We start from the raw sequence: 14,927 nt of genomic DNA on the forward strand, positions 1-14,927 counted from the left end.
CTGCGGCAGCCCCTTGCCCGCCAATCGCGGCGCCCTCTCCCCTCCCCCCTCGCTTGCCGCAGCCCCCTCCTCTCGCGGCGGCGGCCGCGCCCACTGCACCAGCGCCGGGCGCTGCACCACTGAGGCTGCCTGCTCCGCCGCCGGCGCCTGGCACCCCAGGCCTCCCAGCCTCACCGCCACGCTCGGGCCGCCACCGAGCCCTTTGTTCCATAGATGCCGCAGCGCGGCCCTGGCCATTTTGCCCTTGTCGCCCGCGTGGACAGCAGTGGGTGGCGAGATCCCCGCGCCGTTCTAGGGGGCAGACCCCTCTCACCGACCGCAAGGGTGTTTTCGGGGTTGCAGTGCGTGACAGAGGCTCTGCGGCAGCGGAGGGGCTCCTTGGTGACGCTGTCATTTGGCTGAAATGGTAGAGGGGGTCGTTCGTGAGGTTGTGGTGAGGGGCAGGGAAGCCTTGGGAAGGGGAGGTAGCCGGGACAGTTACCCTGGTGTTTGTGTACCGAGTTAGTGAGGGTGGCAGAAATGTGCGCCTTGGTGTTGGGGCTGGGACCACCCCTTGCTGGGGCACTAGGAACTCAGGTGTCCACCCTGCAATAGGGACTCGCAAGGGGTGTGGGCTTCTTGTGGGAAAGATGGAGATTAGAAAGGAAGGTTTGGAGTTCGGGCAGGGGCGGTGCCCAGGGAACCTTGGGCCATTTGTCCACCCACCGCCCACCCCCCAAACCCGCTGATGGGAATTCTGGAAGGGTCTCCAGCCCACTGAGAGCAGGAGTGGGCACGGGGAGGGGGCGGTGTCGGGGAGAAGGGTCTGTGTCAGGAAAACCTCCTGTCCCCACCCTCCCCCCAGCCAGCTAGTAGAGGGGAGGGGCGGGGAGGTGCCAGTCCCGCCCTGATTTTCCAAACCTGGGGCCTCTTGGTGGTTCCTTTGCTCTGAAAGGCCCTGTGCCTGACCTGTCCACACAGCTGCAGCCGGCGCAGCCCAGGCCGAGGGTTTGGACTGCACTAACGGGGACTTGAGGGGTGGCTGGGCAGTGAGTGCTGGGCGTCCGGGAGGTGGCTCCACAGGCAGGTTGGGTGTGTATGAGCAGCAGACGTTGGGAGGAATGGGGTTTGGCGTGCCACCACCGTCCCTCTGCAGTCTCCTTGGGCAGGCTCTGGGCCAGCGGTCACTGTTGCGTCTGGGCTGCGCCTAGACAAGTGGGCCTCTGTCCACAGCTGAGGTAGTGACTGACTGCTACCGGAGTGGGGTCTGGACTTCAGCATTGGGGGACTGCTGATGACGGTGGGGGGGCATTGGAGGGACCCCACTAGGCATCCGCTCACCTCCTAAGGTGGGCGGGGGGGTGGGGCTTGTTGCTGCGGCTGTCAGCAGGGGTGGCGGGAGGGGGTGAGTCAGAGCTGTTTAAGGCACAGAATGGCAGGCGGCTTAGTGAGGAAAGGTGGGCCTGGGGTGACTCCAGGGTCTGAATACGAGGGGTGAAGATGATACGTGGGCCTGCCGCCTGGAGGAGCCGACAGTGCGGGTGGGCTTAGGGAGGCAGTGTGCAGGCATCCTGACGCAGGGCACAGCCAGACGGGGTCCGGGAGCCTGGGGCCTGGGAGTACAGGGGGCTTGGAATTTAGGGGCACGGGACAGTCCTGCTCCAAAACAAACAACCCCCCCAAAAAAAAACCCCGAGAGCACTAGGGCAGGGCCATGTCCCTGAGGCTAAGAAAGGGCACAGCCATCTCGATCGGATGCAGCCAAGGGATCCAGGAAGGAGGGGACTGGCCGGGCAGTCCTAGCGACCCGGCCACAGCAGGTCCTGCAGGGGTCAGCGGGAACACGGGGCACTGATGCAGAGAGGGGAGGAGGGAGGGGCTGCTGTGGGCTCATCTCTGAGATGGAACATGCACCAGGTTTGAGCGGGAGCCCTGGGGGGCAGCTCCTTGCAGCTCTGGGTTGGGGGGGGCAGTGGGAGCCTCCTTCCTCAGGTGCTATGTTGAGAGAAGGGGTGGAGGTTTGGGGAGTGGGAGGTTTGAGACGGCAGAGAGTAGAATCCGCCTTAGATGTCAGAAACACCCCCAGCTGAGAGACGGACCTCTCCAGCCTGGACTTGCACGCTTCCAGTGTCAGGAAGCTTGTCTCCTTCTAGCAGACCCCCCTTGCACTGGTTGGCTCTGACGAGGATGGGCGGCTGGCTGTCTTGCAAGGGCAGGAACGCCCTGCAGATGCCCAAGACCAGCAGGTGACCCGCGCGCTGGGCGCATCCCACTACTCCCAGGGCTCGGCAGGAGGGAAGCGGGAAGCCTCTGTGCCTTCCATCCCTCCACCCACCACCACCACCACTAGTGACCCTGTGTCTGACATGCCGCGGCCTTGGGGCCACCCGTCGGCCCAGCCTGCCCGGGGCCTCAGGCCGGCGCCCAGGCTCTGGCTCCGTGTCTTCACTCCCGTGACTGTCCGAGGAGGGAGGGAGGGACGGGGGCTGTGCTAGGGCGGCCGGAACAGCACAGGTGACCGGGCCGGCTGGGCGAGGTGGCCGGGCGTGGGGGAGGCCCACCCCTGGGAGCGGGTGGGTAGGCTGGCAGTACCAGGAGCTGGGGGGATCCCTGGGGGTGTGACTGTCCCCCTCATCTCATGGCTCTTGCCCACACCGCCCCCTCTCTCCCTTAAGCTTTTCGCCTGCCTGCATGGATGGGAGGGTATTTGGATCCCCGGGGACCCCAGGAGGACTCAGGAGGGAGGAGCCAGCACAGGTGTGGCGGGGAGCTTTGCGGGGGCCTAATCTCTCTCCACCCTGCCCAGCTCTGTGTTCTGGGCCGGCCCAAGGACGTGGTGTTTACCTGGGCCACCCACCAGTGCCACCTGCCCACGGCCTCTGATTCAGCAAGCCTCGGCTGAGCTGGAGCCCCAGACCCCACACCCCTACCCCCAGCCCAGGATGTCACCAGGAAATGCTGGCTGGCTCCTCCCCCTCCTCCCCAGGCAGGCCTGTAAGCTCAGCACCCTCCACCCCAAGCCTGGCCAAGACCCCACTGCCAGGTTCCAGGCCCATCTGCCCACCTGACCCGCCCCTCCCCGTTCCTGACAGCCCCCCTGGCTGAGAGGCCCATACCCCCACACACCCACCTGCCCTCTCCCCCACGCCCCCAGGCTCTGTTCCAGACAGCCCCCCTGGAGAGGCAGCAGAGAGCGCCCCCCACCCCGTACCTCACTGCTCTTCCCAAGCTTTCTTGCCGTCTCATCCTGACTCTGCCCCACCCCCTCGGACCCCCACCCACCTCGGCGCCCTGGGGCTTCCATAGGCCAGGTACCCAGGTGGGGGGCTCTGGCAGGCATGGGTGGGGTGAGCTCCAGTCCCTCCCCCTTGGTGCTCACAGCCCGCTGACAGCCCCAGGGTGCTCTCTGGGGGGTGCTGACCCACAGACATCTGCCTGATCCTGCCCCACGTCTGGGGGGCTCAGGACCCCACAATAAACGCTGCTGAGAGTGAAGGACGTCCCTCTGGAATGTTCTGTGTCACGCCACCTGCCTGCAGGCAAGAAGGAAGGTGGGGAGGGCCCTTCTCGCCTTATGGACAGCTGTCATAGCTGGGTAGACCCACCCTGGTGGCTCGAAAGGGCCTGACCTGCTCCTCCATGGTCAGGTTCCAGGACCCTGATGCCCCCACCCCAGCAGGCCTCCGGGCCCACCCTGCCTGCCCTAGATCAGTCCTGTCCCGGGTCGGGGGGTCAAAGCAGCCCCTTTGGATGGACATCCCCATTAGATGGACATGCAGCCCCCGGGGGGCCAGGACTTCATGGGTGTGAGAGCAGAGACCAGGCCCCTGGGGGTGGGACCCGCCCTGGATGGGGGGGATTGGTGATGGCCACATCACGTCCCCCGCCCCCCACTGCTTCCCTTGCCCTCAGCCAGCAGCCCCCCCTTCCTGCTGAGCTTCCCTCCCCTCCTTGGGACGGCCTTCGCCTAGGACACCACCCCTCCTGGCCCTGGGTCACAGTCTTAGGCCTTCTGTCCAAAGCTGCAGCTTTCTGAGTCCCCTCGGGGCTACGCCACCTCCCCCGTGCAGACCCTCAGAGGAACCCCAGGGCTGTAGGCTGGCCAAGCAGCCTGGTCAGGATCATGTCTGCTTCCCATCCTGCCCTGGTCCCTCGGCCTCCTCCACCTCGAGGACCCCCCAGGCTGGGGGGCATGGACGTTTCCCTATGGGTGCTGTAATGACGGACCTGCAGGCGGTATGGGGGGCTGGGGGCCGACAGCCTCCCTGCTACATCAGCCTTGACACCTGGGGGCTTCTTGCTAGCTTCTCCTGTGGAGAAGTGTTTCTGGAATCCACGCTGACCCCTCCCTGGACCCCAGCCCCTCACAGCCTCAGTCCCAAGCCAGGCCCCTCCCCTACCTCTCCACTGTCCCCAGACTTGGAGGCAGCAGGTGTCACCTGTGAGGAGAAGCAGTCCTGAGGGCCAGGGGGGGACAGTCTCGGCCACGCGGCCGGGCTGGACAGGCCCACAGGGAGCAGCGGTGGCAGGGGGTGGGGCCTCAAATCAGGCACCTCTCTGCGCCTCAGTTTCCTGGTCTGTAAAATGGGACCCCAGCACCCAACACAACACTGCTTTTTTGAAAATGGGATTAAAACCAAAGCTCAGACCAGCTGCTATAGAGTCACATCCGACTCACGGCGCCCCCTCCAGCCCACAGCACCCCCGTGTGTGTCAGAGGAGAACTGTGCTCCACAGGGTTTTTAAGGCTGCCACCTTTGGAAGCAGATTTCCAGGCCTTTCTTCTGAGGCGCCTCTGGGTGGGTTGGAACTGCCACCGTTTTGGCCAGGAGTTGAGCACTTAACTCTGCCCGTTTATGACACCCTGGGACTCCTTGAAAGTGGGATCAGCACATGGTAAATGTGGGGTGTGCCCCGCTGTACCCCGTCCATGACCAGGTGCTTGGACAGCCTCCTGCGACCTCCACTGAGGGTCCCCGGGCGTGCTCTGTAGGGCTGGTGCTCGCTCACGGCTCGTCCTCAGTCCCCGTGTCGGATGTGCCGCCCGTGATGGCACCACGTACCGTGCTTCAGTGCAGCTGGTGTGAAGCTGCCACGAGAGACGTGACAGCTGCCACCTGATGACACAGTGGCTGTGGGGTGGGGAGAAGCAGACTCCAGCAGAGGGGCGGTGCACGCCCGTGTCCCAGGGCACCAGGAAGAAAGCGTGGTGCATCCTGCAGGAGGAGGGGCTTGGGAGTCAGGGTCAAGATGGCCCCCCGGAGGGTACGTCCTGGGCCTACCACCTGTCCAGGACGCACCCCTCCACCCCAGACTTGTGCTGGGGCTCTGTCCTGCCCCCACAGGCCATGCCTAAGGGACAGCTCCCTCTGGCCAGCCCAGAACCGCGCTCCCGGGTCCTTCCATTGCTTTCCGTCGTGGACTCCCCAGCTTCGAGCCGGGTCTGACTGGGCCTGCTGTGCCCACAGTGGACACTGCGAGGCGGCCCCCAGGGCTGGGGAGAGGCCCTGGGCTGTCCGGCCCCTCGGGGATCCTCCTCTTCCCACCCAGTCCTCAGGGACGGGCCTGGAATGAGGGTGCGCTGTGAGGCTGGGGTCTCAGCCATCGAGACCCTCCCCCACAGGACCCGGAGGCCCCAGGCTGCTCAGGGCTGTGATTGTGTTCTCCTCCAGTGTGTGGGGGCAGCAGGGGGCAGGCACTGGGCTCCGCCCTCTGCTGTGCAGGAGCCCCCCCGCCCTGAGCCCCTGGCGTCACGCCCTGGGCTGCCGTGGAGCCCGCCTCACCTCCACCTTCACCTCGGGTCCCCCCACTCAGCAGCTGCCTGAACTGTGCCCCGTCCCGTCCGGGGTCAGCGTCCACTGCCCAGGCGAGCCTGCCGGGGCCCTGAGGCCCTTCTCCCAGCTACCCCTGGCCTGTCCGTGCCCGCCCCTCCCCCTCACACTGCCCCTCCCCCCACAGGTGAGCACCTGAGGATCTGCCCCCAGGGTTACACCTGCTGCACCAGCGAGATGGAGGAGAACCTGGCCAACCGCAGCCGCGCTGAGCTGGAGACCGGCCTTCAGGACAGCAGCCGCGCCCTGCAGGCCACGCTCACTACCCAGCTGCGTGCCTTCGACGGTGAGCCGGGGCAGTCCCCCGGCACAGAGGCTCTGGGGAAGGCGCGGTGGGGGCGGGCGGCACGGGGCCTCACCAGGGAGGTCCAGGCTGGGGATTCAGCAGAGAAGGGTGAATGGGCGGGGCTGGGGGCCGGGTTGAAGGCACCCCTGAGATCTGGGGGTACAGTCAGAAGAGGGGCCTGAACAGGGGATACGTGAGTTCCGGAATCGCCTGCAGAGCTCTGTGTCCGCTCGTGGGGGTGTGCACGTCCCAGCATGTTTGAGGAGAATGGGCCTGCCCCTCCCGCCAGCCCTTCCGAGGGGCCTCTGCCCTCAAGGGACTCCTCTGTCACGGCAGAGCCCCCGACCACCTGCCGTGGGACAGACGTGGGGCCGGGTGTCCTGGCTCATGCAGCCTCCTTTAGACACACGATCAGGAGCCGGGCATACAGGAGCGGCGAGGCTCCGTGCTCAGGGTGAGGGCTAGAGCCAAGGAGCTCCGCAGAGGGCTGACAGGGTCTGGGGGCCAGGCTCCACAGCAGAGCCGAGGCGCCTCGTGTGGCCAGCAGGAGTTGGGACCCCGGGTGATCAGCCCCAGGCGTGCGGCAGCTGCAGTGTCCAGGGTCCCTGCTGGGCTCTGGCGGAGCGTGGCCACGGGCTGAGGACCGCAGGGCCCAGCCGTCTTGGCCCCTCGCTGTGCCGGGCTGAGAGAGCCAGCCCTGCTGCCTGTAGGGGACGCCCCGGAGGGGTCGTGCAGGGCCAGGAAGCCGAGGAAGGGGCCTCTGGGCTAGGCTCTGACGCGGGGCTCAGTGAGAGGAAGGGGCTCCGGGCTGAAGTGGGGCTCATGCCTGTGAAGGGTGGAGGGGCCAGGGGCCGTGAGCCTGAGCAGGGAGAGGGAGGGGGCGCCCGCCCACCGCTCTGCGGGGCTGCTCAGCTGTTGCCTCGGGTCCTTTCCTGGAGTCAAAGGGTCAAAGGCCACGTCAGCAGGTGAGTGGAGGATGGGATTTGCCAGAGCGGGGAGGTGGGCTGGAGCAGGCAGGTTCAAGGGGCGGAAGCAAGGTCACAGTGCAGAGAAGGCTTCCAAATCGGCTTCCAGTGACCCAAGAGTATGGTTTACAAAAAAACCCTTGCCAGCAAATCAGTTCTAACTGGTGGTGACTCTATACGTGTCGGGGTAGAACTGTGCTCCATGAGATCTTCAGTGACTGATTTTTCAGAAGTAGAGCTCCAGGCCTTTCTACCAAGGTGCTTCTGGGTGGACTGGAAATCTCCAGCCTTTTGTTAGCAGCTGACGGGTTAACCGTATGCAGCACCCAGGGTCTCCTAAGGATGCAGGAGAGGGGTTGGAATTTTCAGCAGCGGCTCTTCCTGGCGGAGCCCCCTGAATCTCAGGCCCCCTCCCCTACACCTCACACCCCCTCCCTGTACCGCAGACCACTTCCAGCGCCTGCTGAACGGCTCGGAGCGGACGCTGCAGGACACCTTCCCCAGCGCCTTCGGGGACCTGTACACGCAGAACGCCAAGGCCTTCCGCGACCTGTACACCGAGCTGCGCCTCTACTACCGTGGCGCCAATCTGCACCTGGAGGAAACGCTGGCCGAGTTCTGGGCCCGCCTGCTGGAGCGTCTCTTCAAGCAGCTGCACCCACAGCTGCTGCTGCCAGACGAATACCTGGACTGCCTGGGCAAGCAGGCCGAGGCCCTGCGGCCCTTCGGGGACGTCCCGCGCGAGCTGCGCCTGCGGGCCACCCGCGCCTTCGTGGCAGCTCGTGCTTTCGTGCAGGGCCTGGGCGTGGCCACCGACGTGGTCCGGAAGGTGGCCCAGGTGCGCACTGCTGCCAGGGCCTCTCGGGAGCTCCTGGAGTCCCCACGCTCTGCCCCGTGCCCTGAACTACGGCCCAGCTCCTGACAGCCCCCAGCTTCAGTCCTGACCGGCCTGCTGACAGCACGTCCAGACGTGTGCCCTCCTGGGGCAGGGACGGCTCCAGGCCGACCCCCTGCCCAGTCCCATCCTCCGGGCTGTGTTCTGGGCTGGGAGGGAGGGGCTGGCAGGCTTGGGGTGGGGAGTGGGAACAGACGAAACATGGGTTCAGGCAGGCCTTGCCAGACCTGCTCAGTGTCCTTAGCAAGTCACCCCACCTCCGAGCCTTGGTTTCCCCATCTTCATGGCAAGGTGGTCATGCTTCCCAATCACCGTGACCTCGGTGATTATTGGGACGAGTGTCCTGGGGCCAAGCTGAGTCAGGCAGAGCTAAGGCCACCTCCTGACCGCCACCTGGGCCCTCCCTGACCCGCGACGGTCGGGCCCATAGAGCACACTGCGAGACGTCAGGCTGCCTTTGCCCACAGGTGCCCCTGGGCCCCGAGTGCTCCAGGGCCGTCATGAAGCTGGTCTACTGTGCCCACTGCCTGGGGGTGCCTGGCGCCCGGCCCTGCCCGGACTACTGCCGCAACGTGCTCAAAGGCTGCCTCGCCAACCAGGCCGACCTGGACGCTGAGTGGAGGAACCTTCTGGGTGAGCCATCCCGGGCGCCCTCACCCCACACTCCAGGCCCTGTCCTTGCAGGCTGGGACTCGGGTGGGGACTGTGGGGAGAGGTGGATTCCATCTGCATTGCCTCAGTGGGGTGGGACATGGAGCTGCACTGGGACAGGTGCCTGGGAGGGGACCTGGTGGGGTCAGAGTGCTGAGTGAGCACACCAGCACATGACACACGTGGACCAGCAGGCAGGTTTGCCAACACGTGAGCTGACGCGCACAGCTCTGACACACGGTGTCTCAGCATACACACCAACACACGTGAGCTGACGTGTACTGTGCCCACACAGTGGGCCATCATGGGAGCTGACATGCACAGCTCTGACATACGTGTCTCAGCATACACGCTAACACACGTGAGCTGACATGCACAGCTCTGACATACGTGTCTCAGCATACATGCCAACACACGTGAGCTGACATGCACAGCTCTGACACACGGTGTCTCAGCATACACACCAACACACGTGAGCTGACGTGTACTGTGCCCGCGGTGGGCCATGGGAGCTGACATGCACAGCTCTGACATACGGTGTCTCAGCATACACGCCAACACACGTGAGCTGACATGCACAGCTCTGACATACGTGTCTCAGCATACACGCCAACACACGTGAGCTGACGTGTACTGTGCCCACAGTGGGCCATCATGGGAGCTGACATGCACAGCTCTGACATACGTGTCTCAGCATACACGCCAACACACGTGAGCTGACATGCACAGCTCTGACATACGTGTCTCAGCATACACGCCAACACACGTGAGCTGACGTGTACTGTGCCCACACAGTGGGCTAACCTGTGTACATAGCAATGCACACGAGAACATGTTCACATGCTGACATGAAGCGGGTCCACATGTACACACACCAACATGTGAGCTGATGTGCACGTGCTCCTGTGAGGCAGGGCAGCGTACGTACATGGCTGCAGACATAAAAGCCCATGTGTACACGTGCTGACACATGGTGGGCCGACCTGTATGCATGTCAACACCTCATTAGCCTGTACATGTGCTGCCACGAACATGCAAACACCTCAACACCTGTGTAAGCTAACAGGTGTGTGGGATGACACGTGGTACCCCAACATGTATACTACAGGCACATGTGAACTGGCATGTACATGAGCTAATATGTGGTAGGTCAGTGTGCATACATACAACACGTGTGCCAGCACACGTGCGTTAACGTGCGTGTGTTGACATTGTGGGCCAGCATGCATGCAAACTGTGCTCTGTCTGCTAGTATTAGTGTGCAAATGGGCACACCTGCTCGTACGAGTGTGGCCTGAAGTGGGTCAGACCTGCACACGTGAGAACAGGATGGGCCAGCCTGAACGTGTACTCCCAGCCCTCCCGGGCCTGTGCCCCATGCTGTGCGGACTGCATTATCGGCGTGCACACATGGTAACATGTGCGTGTGCTTACACCCATGCCAGACTCCATGGTGCTCATCACCGACAAGTTCTGGGGCCCGTCGGGCGCGGAGAGCGTCATCAGCAGTGTGCACATGTGGTTGGCGGAGGCCATCAACGCCCTCCAGGACAACAAGGACACACTCACAGCCAAGGTGCAGCGGAGGGCTGGAGGGAAGGGGGGTGTCCCAGATGTGGCCCCTTCCAGGCTTCAAGTGACCTCCTGGGCCCCTGTGGTGTCTCCCCAGGTCATCCAGGGCTGCGGGAACCCCAAGGTCAATTCCCAGGGCACCGGGCCCGAGGAGAAGCGACGCCGGGGCAAGCTGGAGCCTCAGGAGAAGCCCCCCACAGGCACACTGGAGAAGCTGGTGAGTGGGCTCCCCGACCAGGGGGCCCCAGTCTGAGGCCAGGGCTGTGGGTGGCAGGCAGGCTGGCAGGCTGGCCAGGACGGTCCGGCAGCTGCCTGCTGCTCTCAGGTCTCCGAGGCCAAGGCCCAGCTCCGCGACGTCCAGGACTTCTGGATCAGCCTCCCGGGGATGCTGTGCAGTGAGAGGGTGGCCATGAGCACCGCCAGCGATGACCGCTGCTGGAATGGGATGACCAAGGGCCGGTGAGCTGCCCGCCCTGCTGCACAGTGCCCATCCCCCACTCCCTGGGGACTCGGGGAGTCCCTGCCTGCCCAAGGCCCCAGGTACACGTGTGACACAGCGGGACACACAGCTGAGAGGGACAGCTCCCCACTGCACTGTGTGGGGCCCTATGGGGTTCTCAGGCTGCCACCTCCAGGAGAGGGGGGCAGTGCCGGGGGCCACCTCCCCAAGGGGGGTCAGTCCTAGGGGCGGGGCCTCCCCAAGGTGGGGAGAGTGCTGAGGTGCCACCTTCCCAAGGGGGACAGTGCAGGGGCGCCACCTCCCCAAGATGGAGTCGATGTGGGGCACCTTCTCCCTGAGGTGGGTGAAGTGCTGAGCTGCCACCTGGGGTTGTGGTAGGGGCAGGGTCTTTGTCTTGCTGACAGGGCTTCTGCCCATCTGGCCCCAGGTACCTCCCCGAGGTGATGGGCGATGGCCTGGCCAACCAGATCAACAACCCCGAGGTGGAGGTGGACATCACCAAGCCGGACATGACCATCCGGCAGCAGATCATGCAGCTGAAGATCATGACCAACCGGCTGCGCAGCGCCTACAACGGCAAGGACGTGGACTTCCAGGACACCAGTGAGGGCGGGCCCCGAGCGGGGCAGGGGTCCGGGGAGAAGCTGGAGGGCCGGGAGGGAGGGACGGAGACCTGCCCGGGGCGGGGGCGGGGGCGGGGCCGCGGCGGAGGTGGGGCCTACCGCGAGCACAGGGCAGGGGCGGAGGGGGCGGGACCCACGGAGGGGCGCGGAGGTGGGGTGCGGGGAGGGAGGGACGGAGACCTGCCCGGGACGGGGACCGGCGGGAGGCCGCGGCGGAGGTGAGGCCCGAGCCCAGGGCGGAGGCCAGAAGCTGGGGGCAGAGGAGGTCGGCGCGAGGGGAGGCGGGGCCGTCTAGGGGGAAGCCTGGGCTTCAAGTGGGGACGACGGCGGGGGACCCGAGAGCGCCAGGCACCTGGAGCAGGGTCTGCCGGCCGGCCTCGGCGGGCTTGTTGGGTGGCAGGGTGGAGCCAGCTCCGAGCTGGGCGTCAAGACACGGGGCCGCCCGGCATGGGGACCCTCGGGGAAGGAGGCGCTGCGTCCCGGGCGGGCCGCCTGACCCTGCGTCTCCCCAGGTGACGACGGTAGTGGCTCCGGCAGCGGCGGCGGCTGCCCTGACGACGCCTGCGGGCGGAGGGTCAGCAAGAAGATCTCCAGCTCGAGGACGACGGCGACTCACGCCCTCCCCGGCCTGTCCGAGCGCGACGGGGCGTCCTCAGCCGCCGGTGGCCCCCGACCCTGTGCGCCCCTCCTGCGCCTGCTCCTCGTCACCTTGGTCCTCGCAGCCGCCACGCCGCGGTGGCGGTAATGCCCCCGACCGCAGGGACTGTGGCCCAGGACTGACTTTGCCAAAACGGGGAACAGACACTATTTAATTCCTCTGGCGGCGAGGGGCAGGGCGACCGGGAGGGGCTGCTCTGCGTCTGCGTCTGCATCTGCGTCTGCGCCGGGGAGGGGCGCACGGGGGTGCGGTCCCAGGGCCGGCCTCACCACCCTGCCTTTTCATTCCCTACGAGGCCCTCAGGTCAGCAGGAAGCAGGTGTCCCCAAAAGCCATGTATTTCAGGGACCTCAGGGGCAGGGTGCCTGCCTCCTGTCTGCACGTGCCCACCCATCGCCCTGCGCCCTGGCAGACAACGTCACCCGCCCTCCGCACCTCTCCAGAGAAGGCGCTGTCAGCAGGCCCCTCCCAGAGCGCCTGTGCCTTCCCCTCCGCTCCTCCTGCTGCAGGGAGCTGCCTCAGAGCCCACCCTCGGCCTCCACAGGAACCCCATGAGGTGGGGGGACTCGGCCCTCCTAGGGGGGCCCTGAGATTGTGCATGACACCTTGATGCTCCGTGGGGACTCCACCACAGCACGTCTCGGGTGGAATGCCTCCAGCAGGGGTGGCCCCGTGAATCTGTGGACCTGAGATCTGCTTCTCCGCCTGGCATGAGCGAGCTCTCTGTGCAGACACGGGGTCAGCTGTGGGGCAGCCACAGCTGGACCCAGCCAGCCACGTCTGGGCTCAGGTTTCTGTGTGCTGTTGGTCGGGGCTGTGCTTCCTGCACGTGGCCCTCCGCAGCTGGGGACTGTTCCTCTCACACACGTGCATGGAGGCAGGCCTTGCCAGGGTCCATGGCCGGGCCGAGACAACCTGACCACATCCTCGTCACCCTCCATCCTCACCCGGGGCCGGCTCCGGCGACAGGCCAGGGCGTGAGGTGATCTGCGCTGTGAGCTGGCCACAGGGACGCTGGGTGGCTGGGTGGACTTTCAGCTCAGCAGGCACTGCAGGCCAGAGGGACCCATGTCTGAGTCCCTTCCCTGACCTCAGCCAGCTGCCGGGGCCGGGGGCTGAGCAGAGCGTGGACGGTTAAGGGCTTTTACAGACGTGCATTCATTTACAGAGCTTCCCAGCCGCCTCAGACCCCAGAGCTGCTGTCTCAGCTCCTCCCAAAGCTTTTCAGGGAGCCGGCGGATCTTTAGCCCTGGTGTCCTTCCCTGGCCCGGGATGTGTGGGGACCCCGGGCTCACTCAGGCCGTCAGTCCCCTCCCCAGCCTGTGCAAGCCCTCCCTCCTCCTAGGCCTTAGCTGCTGGCAGGCCCTGGGGAGGGGGCTGGCCCCCTGCTGGGAGGGGCCCAGGTAAGGGGAAGGAGGTCCTCAAGGGGCTGGGGGACAGGGGTCTTAACCAGCACGAGGCCTGAGAAGGCCACTTAGCACTGCTTTGCTTTTCCCCTCTGGGTTGAGAGTCTAGGTCTCCGGTCTGTAGTCACTTTCCCTGGCCAAGACCAAGTGTTCTCTGGAATTGGGCCCAGTCCCTACAGGGAAACCCACGCAGTAACCCTGGCTAGTTCAGTGGCGGGGAACTGGGCCTGGGTCCTCTTTCCCCCCAGGCTGTGGGGGCAGTGGTGGCTGTGTGCCAGGAAGGGCAGCACTGGTGCCTACATGTGGCAGGCTGATGGGGCCAGAGCATCTCGGGCATCTATGCATCGGGCTGGCTCTGACTTGGCTGCTGACTATGGGGCGGCCTGGCCTGCGTGTCCTATCTGCCTTGAGGTGCCCATCCCTCGTGCTGATCGTCAGCAGGTGAGGTGTGTTCTTGTATGAATAAAAGACTGGAGACTTGCACCCGAGCCAGGCCCCTTGTCACGGATGTGCCTGCAAACACGCCTCCACCTGCCCTCGCAACCTCAGCAGGGGCGGGAGCGTGTGAGTGCGTGCGAACGCATACAGGTGGCTGGCTGTGCACATGGGAAACGAGGCTTGGACACGGGTTGCGCCAGGCCGCGTGGCCCGGGACCTCCATGTTTGTGGGCACATCAGCCTATTGGTATCTGCATCCTGTCCGGATTCGGGCTCTGGCCTTGACGAGCAGCCCCCGTGGGTGGATGCTGGGAGAAGCCAGGGCATGGGTGATCCCCGATGGCCCTGTATGCAGGGCCCACATAGCCCCTGCAGACCCAATGTTTAGCTGTCCACCCCCACTGGGATGGACCTGGACAGAGACGGCCGGGGAGCCAGGGTGCAGGGCCCACTGCTGTCCTGAGGCCTCATGGATGACCTGATGGCCCTGCCCAGCCCCAGTGCCCGCCAAGCCCTACCGTGCGTGGCACTGCTCGCCATAGCGGGGACCTCGGAGGTCTCACCCGGCCACTCACCTCCCCAGGCAGAGGGGACTTGCATCAGTTGGCTGGCCGGCTGCAGCCCCATGTCTCGCCCTGCGGGGTGCCTACAGTCCCACCCATATCTGCATCCTGTGGGGTCGCGCTATGCAGGGCCAGAAGGTGGGCAGCCAGCTGGGAGCCCGCACGGGAGCAGGGGCCTTACTCCGAGGATGTGCTGGCTGCAGGAAGGCCATTTTATTTGGCAATCGCAGCCCACGGGTCTGCCTAGCAAGCATTTGAAGAGCATTTCCATTTCCCAGAAACCCCCGTTGCATTCCGCACCCCTAGCAACGGAAGCCACCCAGGGGCTCATGTGAGTGTGAGGAACAAAACCTCATCCCAACACGGGAGTGGGCAGTGCACCCTAGGGGGTTCAGCTCCACAGTGAGGGGGCTTCTCGGGGCTGTAGCCTGAGCAGGGACCCAGCGCCTTCACTGGCAGATGAGGTGGGGTGCAGGGCCCCTCCACAGGCGGGTCCTGCGGTGCTCTTCGGCTGGGATGAGGGTCATGTCAACAGCGGGAGATGTGGCTCACAGAGCCTACAGCCCAGGGCCCGGGCTCACTCCTGGCTGCAGGTGGGATG

At 65.3% G+C, this 14,927-nt stretch overlaps 1 protein-coding gene across 1 annotated transcript in view; it reads left to right on the forward strand.

The window, feature by feature from the left end:
* GPC1 (glypican 1) overlaps positions 1-12,007 on the forward strand; it is a 26,919-nt gene extending 14,912 nt beyond the window's left edge. The window contains exons 2-9 of the mRNA XM_004386473.1: positions 5,938-6,096; positions 7,508-7,899; positions 8,424-8,589; positions 10,053-10,183; positions 10,277-10,396; positions 10,505-10,638; positions 11,067-11,242; positions 11,775-12,007. Coding sequence (XP_004386530.1) covers positions 5,938-6,096; positions 7,508-7,899; positions 8,424-8,589; positions 10,053-10,183; positions 10,277-10,396; positions 10,505-10,638; positions 11,067-11,242; positions 11,775-12,007 — 1,511 coding nt within the window. The remainder of the gene's footprint in view (positions 1-5,937; positions 6,097-7,507; positions 7,900-8,423; positions 8,590-10,052; positions 10,184-10,276; positions 10,397-10,504; positions 10,639-11,066; positions 11,243-11,774) is intronic.
* The last annotated feature ends 2,920 nt before the right edge of the window (positions 12,008-14,927 follow it).

Source organism: Trichechus manatus, unplaced genomic scaffold (assembly GCF_000243295.1).
Source record: "Trichechus manatus latirostris isolate Lorelei unplaced genomic scaffold, TriManLat1.0 scaffold00165, whole genome shotgun sequence".
Classification (NCBI taxonomy): Eukaryota; Metazoa; Chordata; class Mammalia; order Sirenia; family Trichechidae; genus Trichechus; species Trichechus manatus.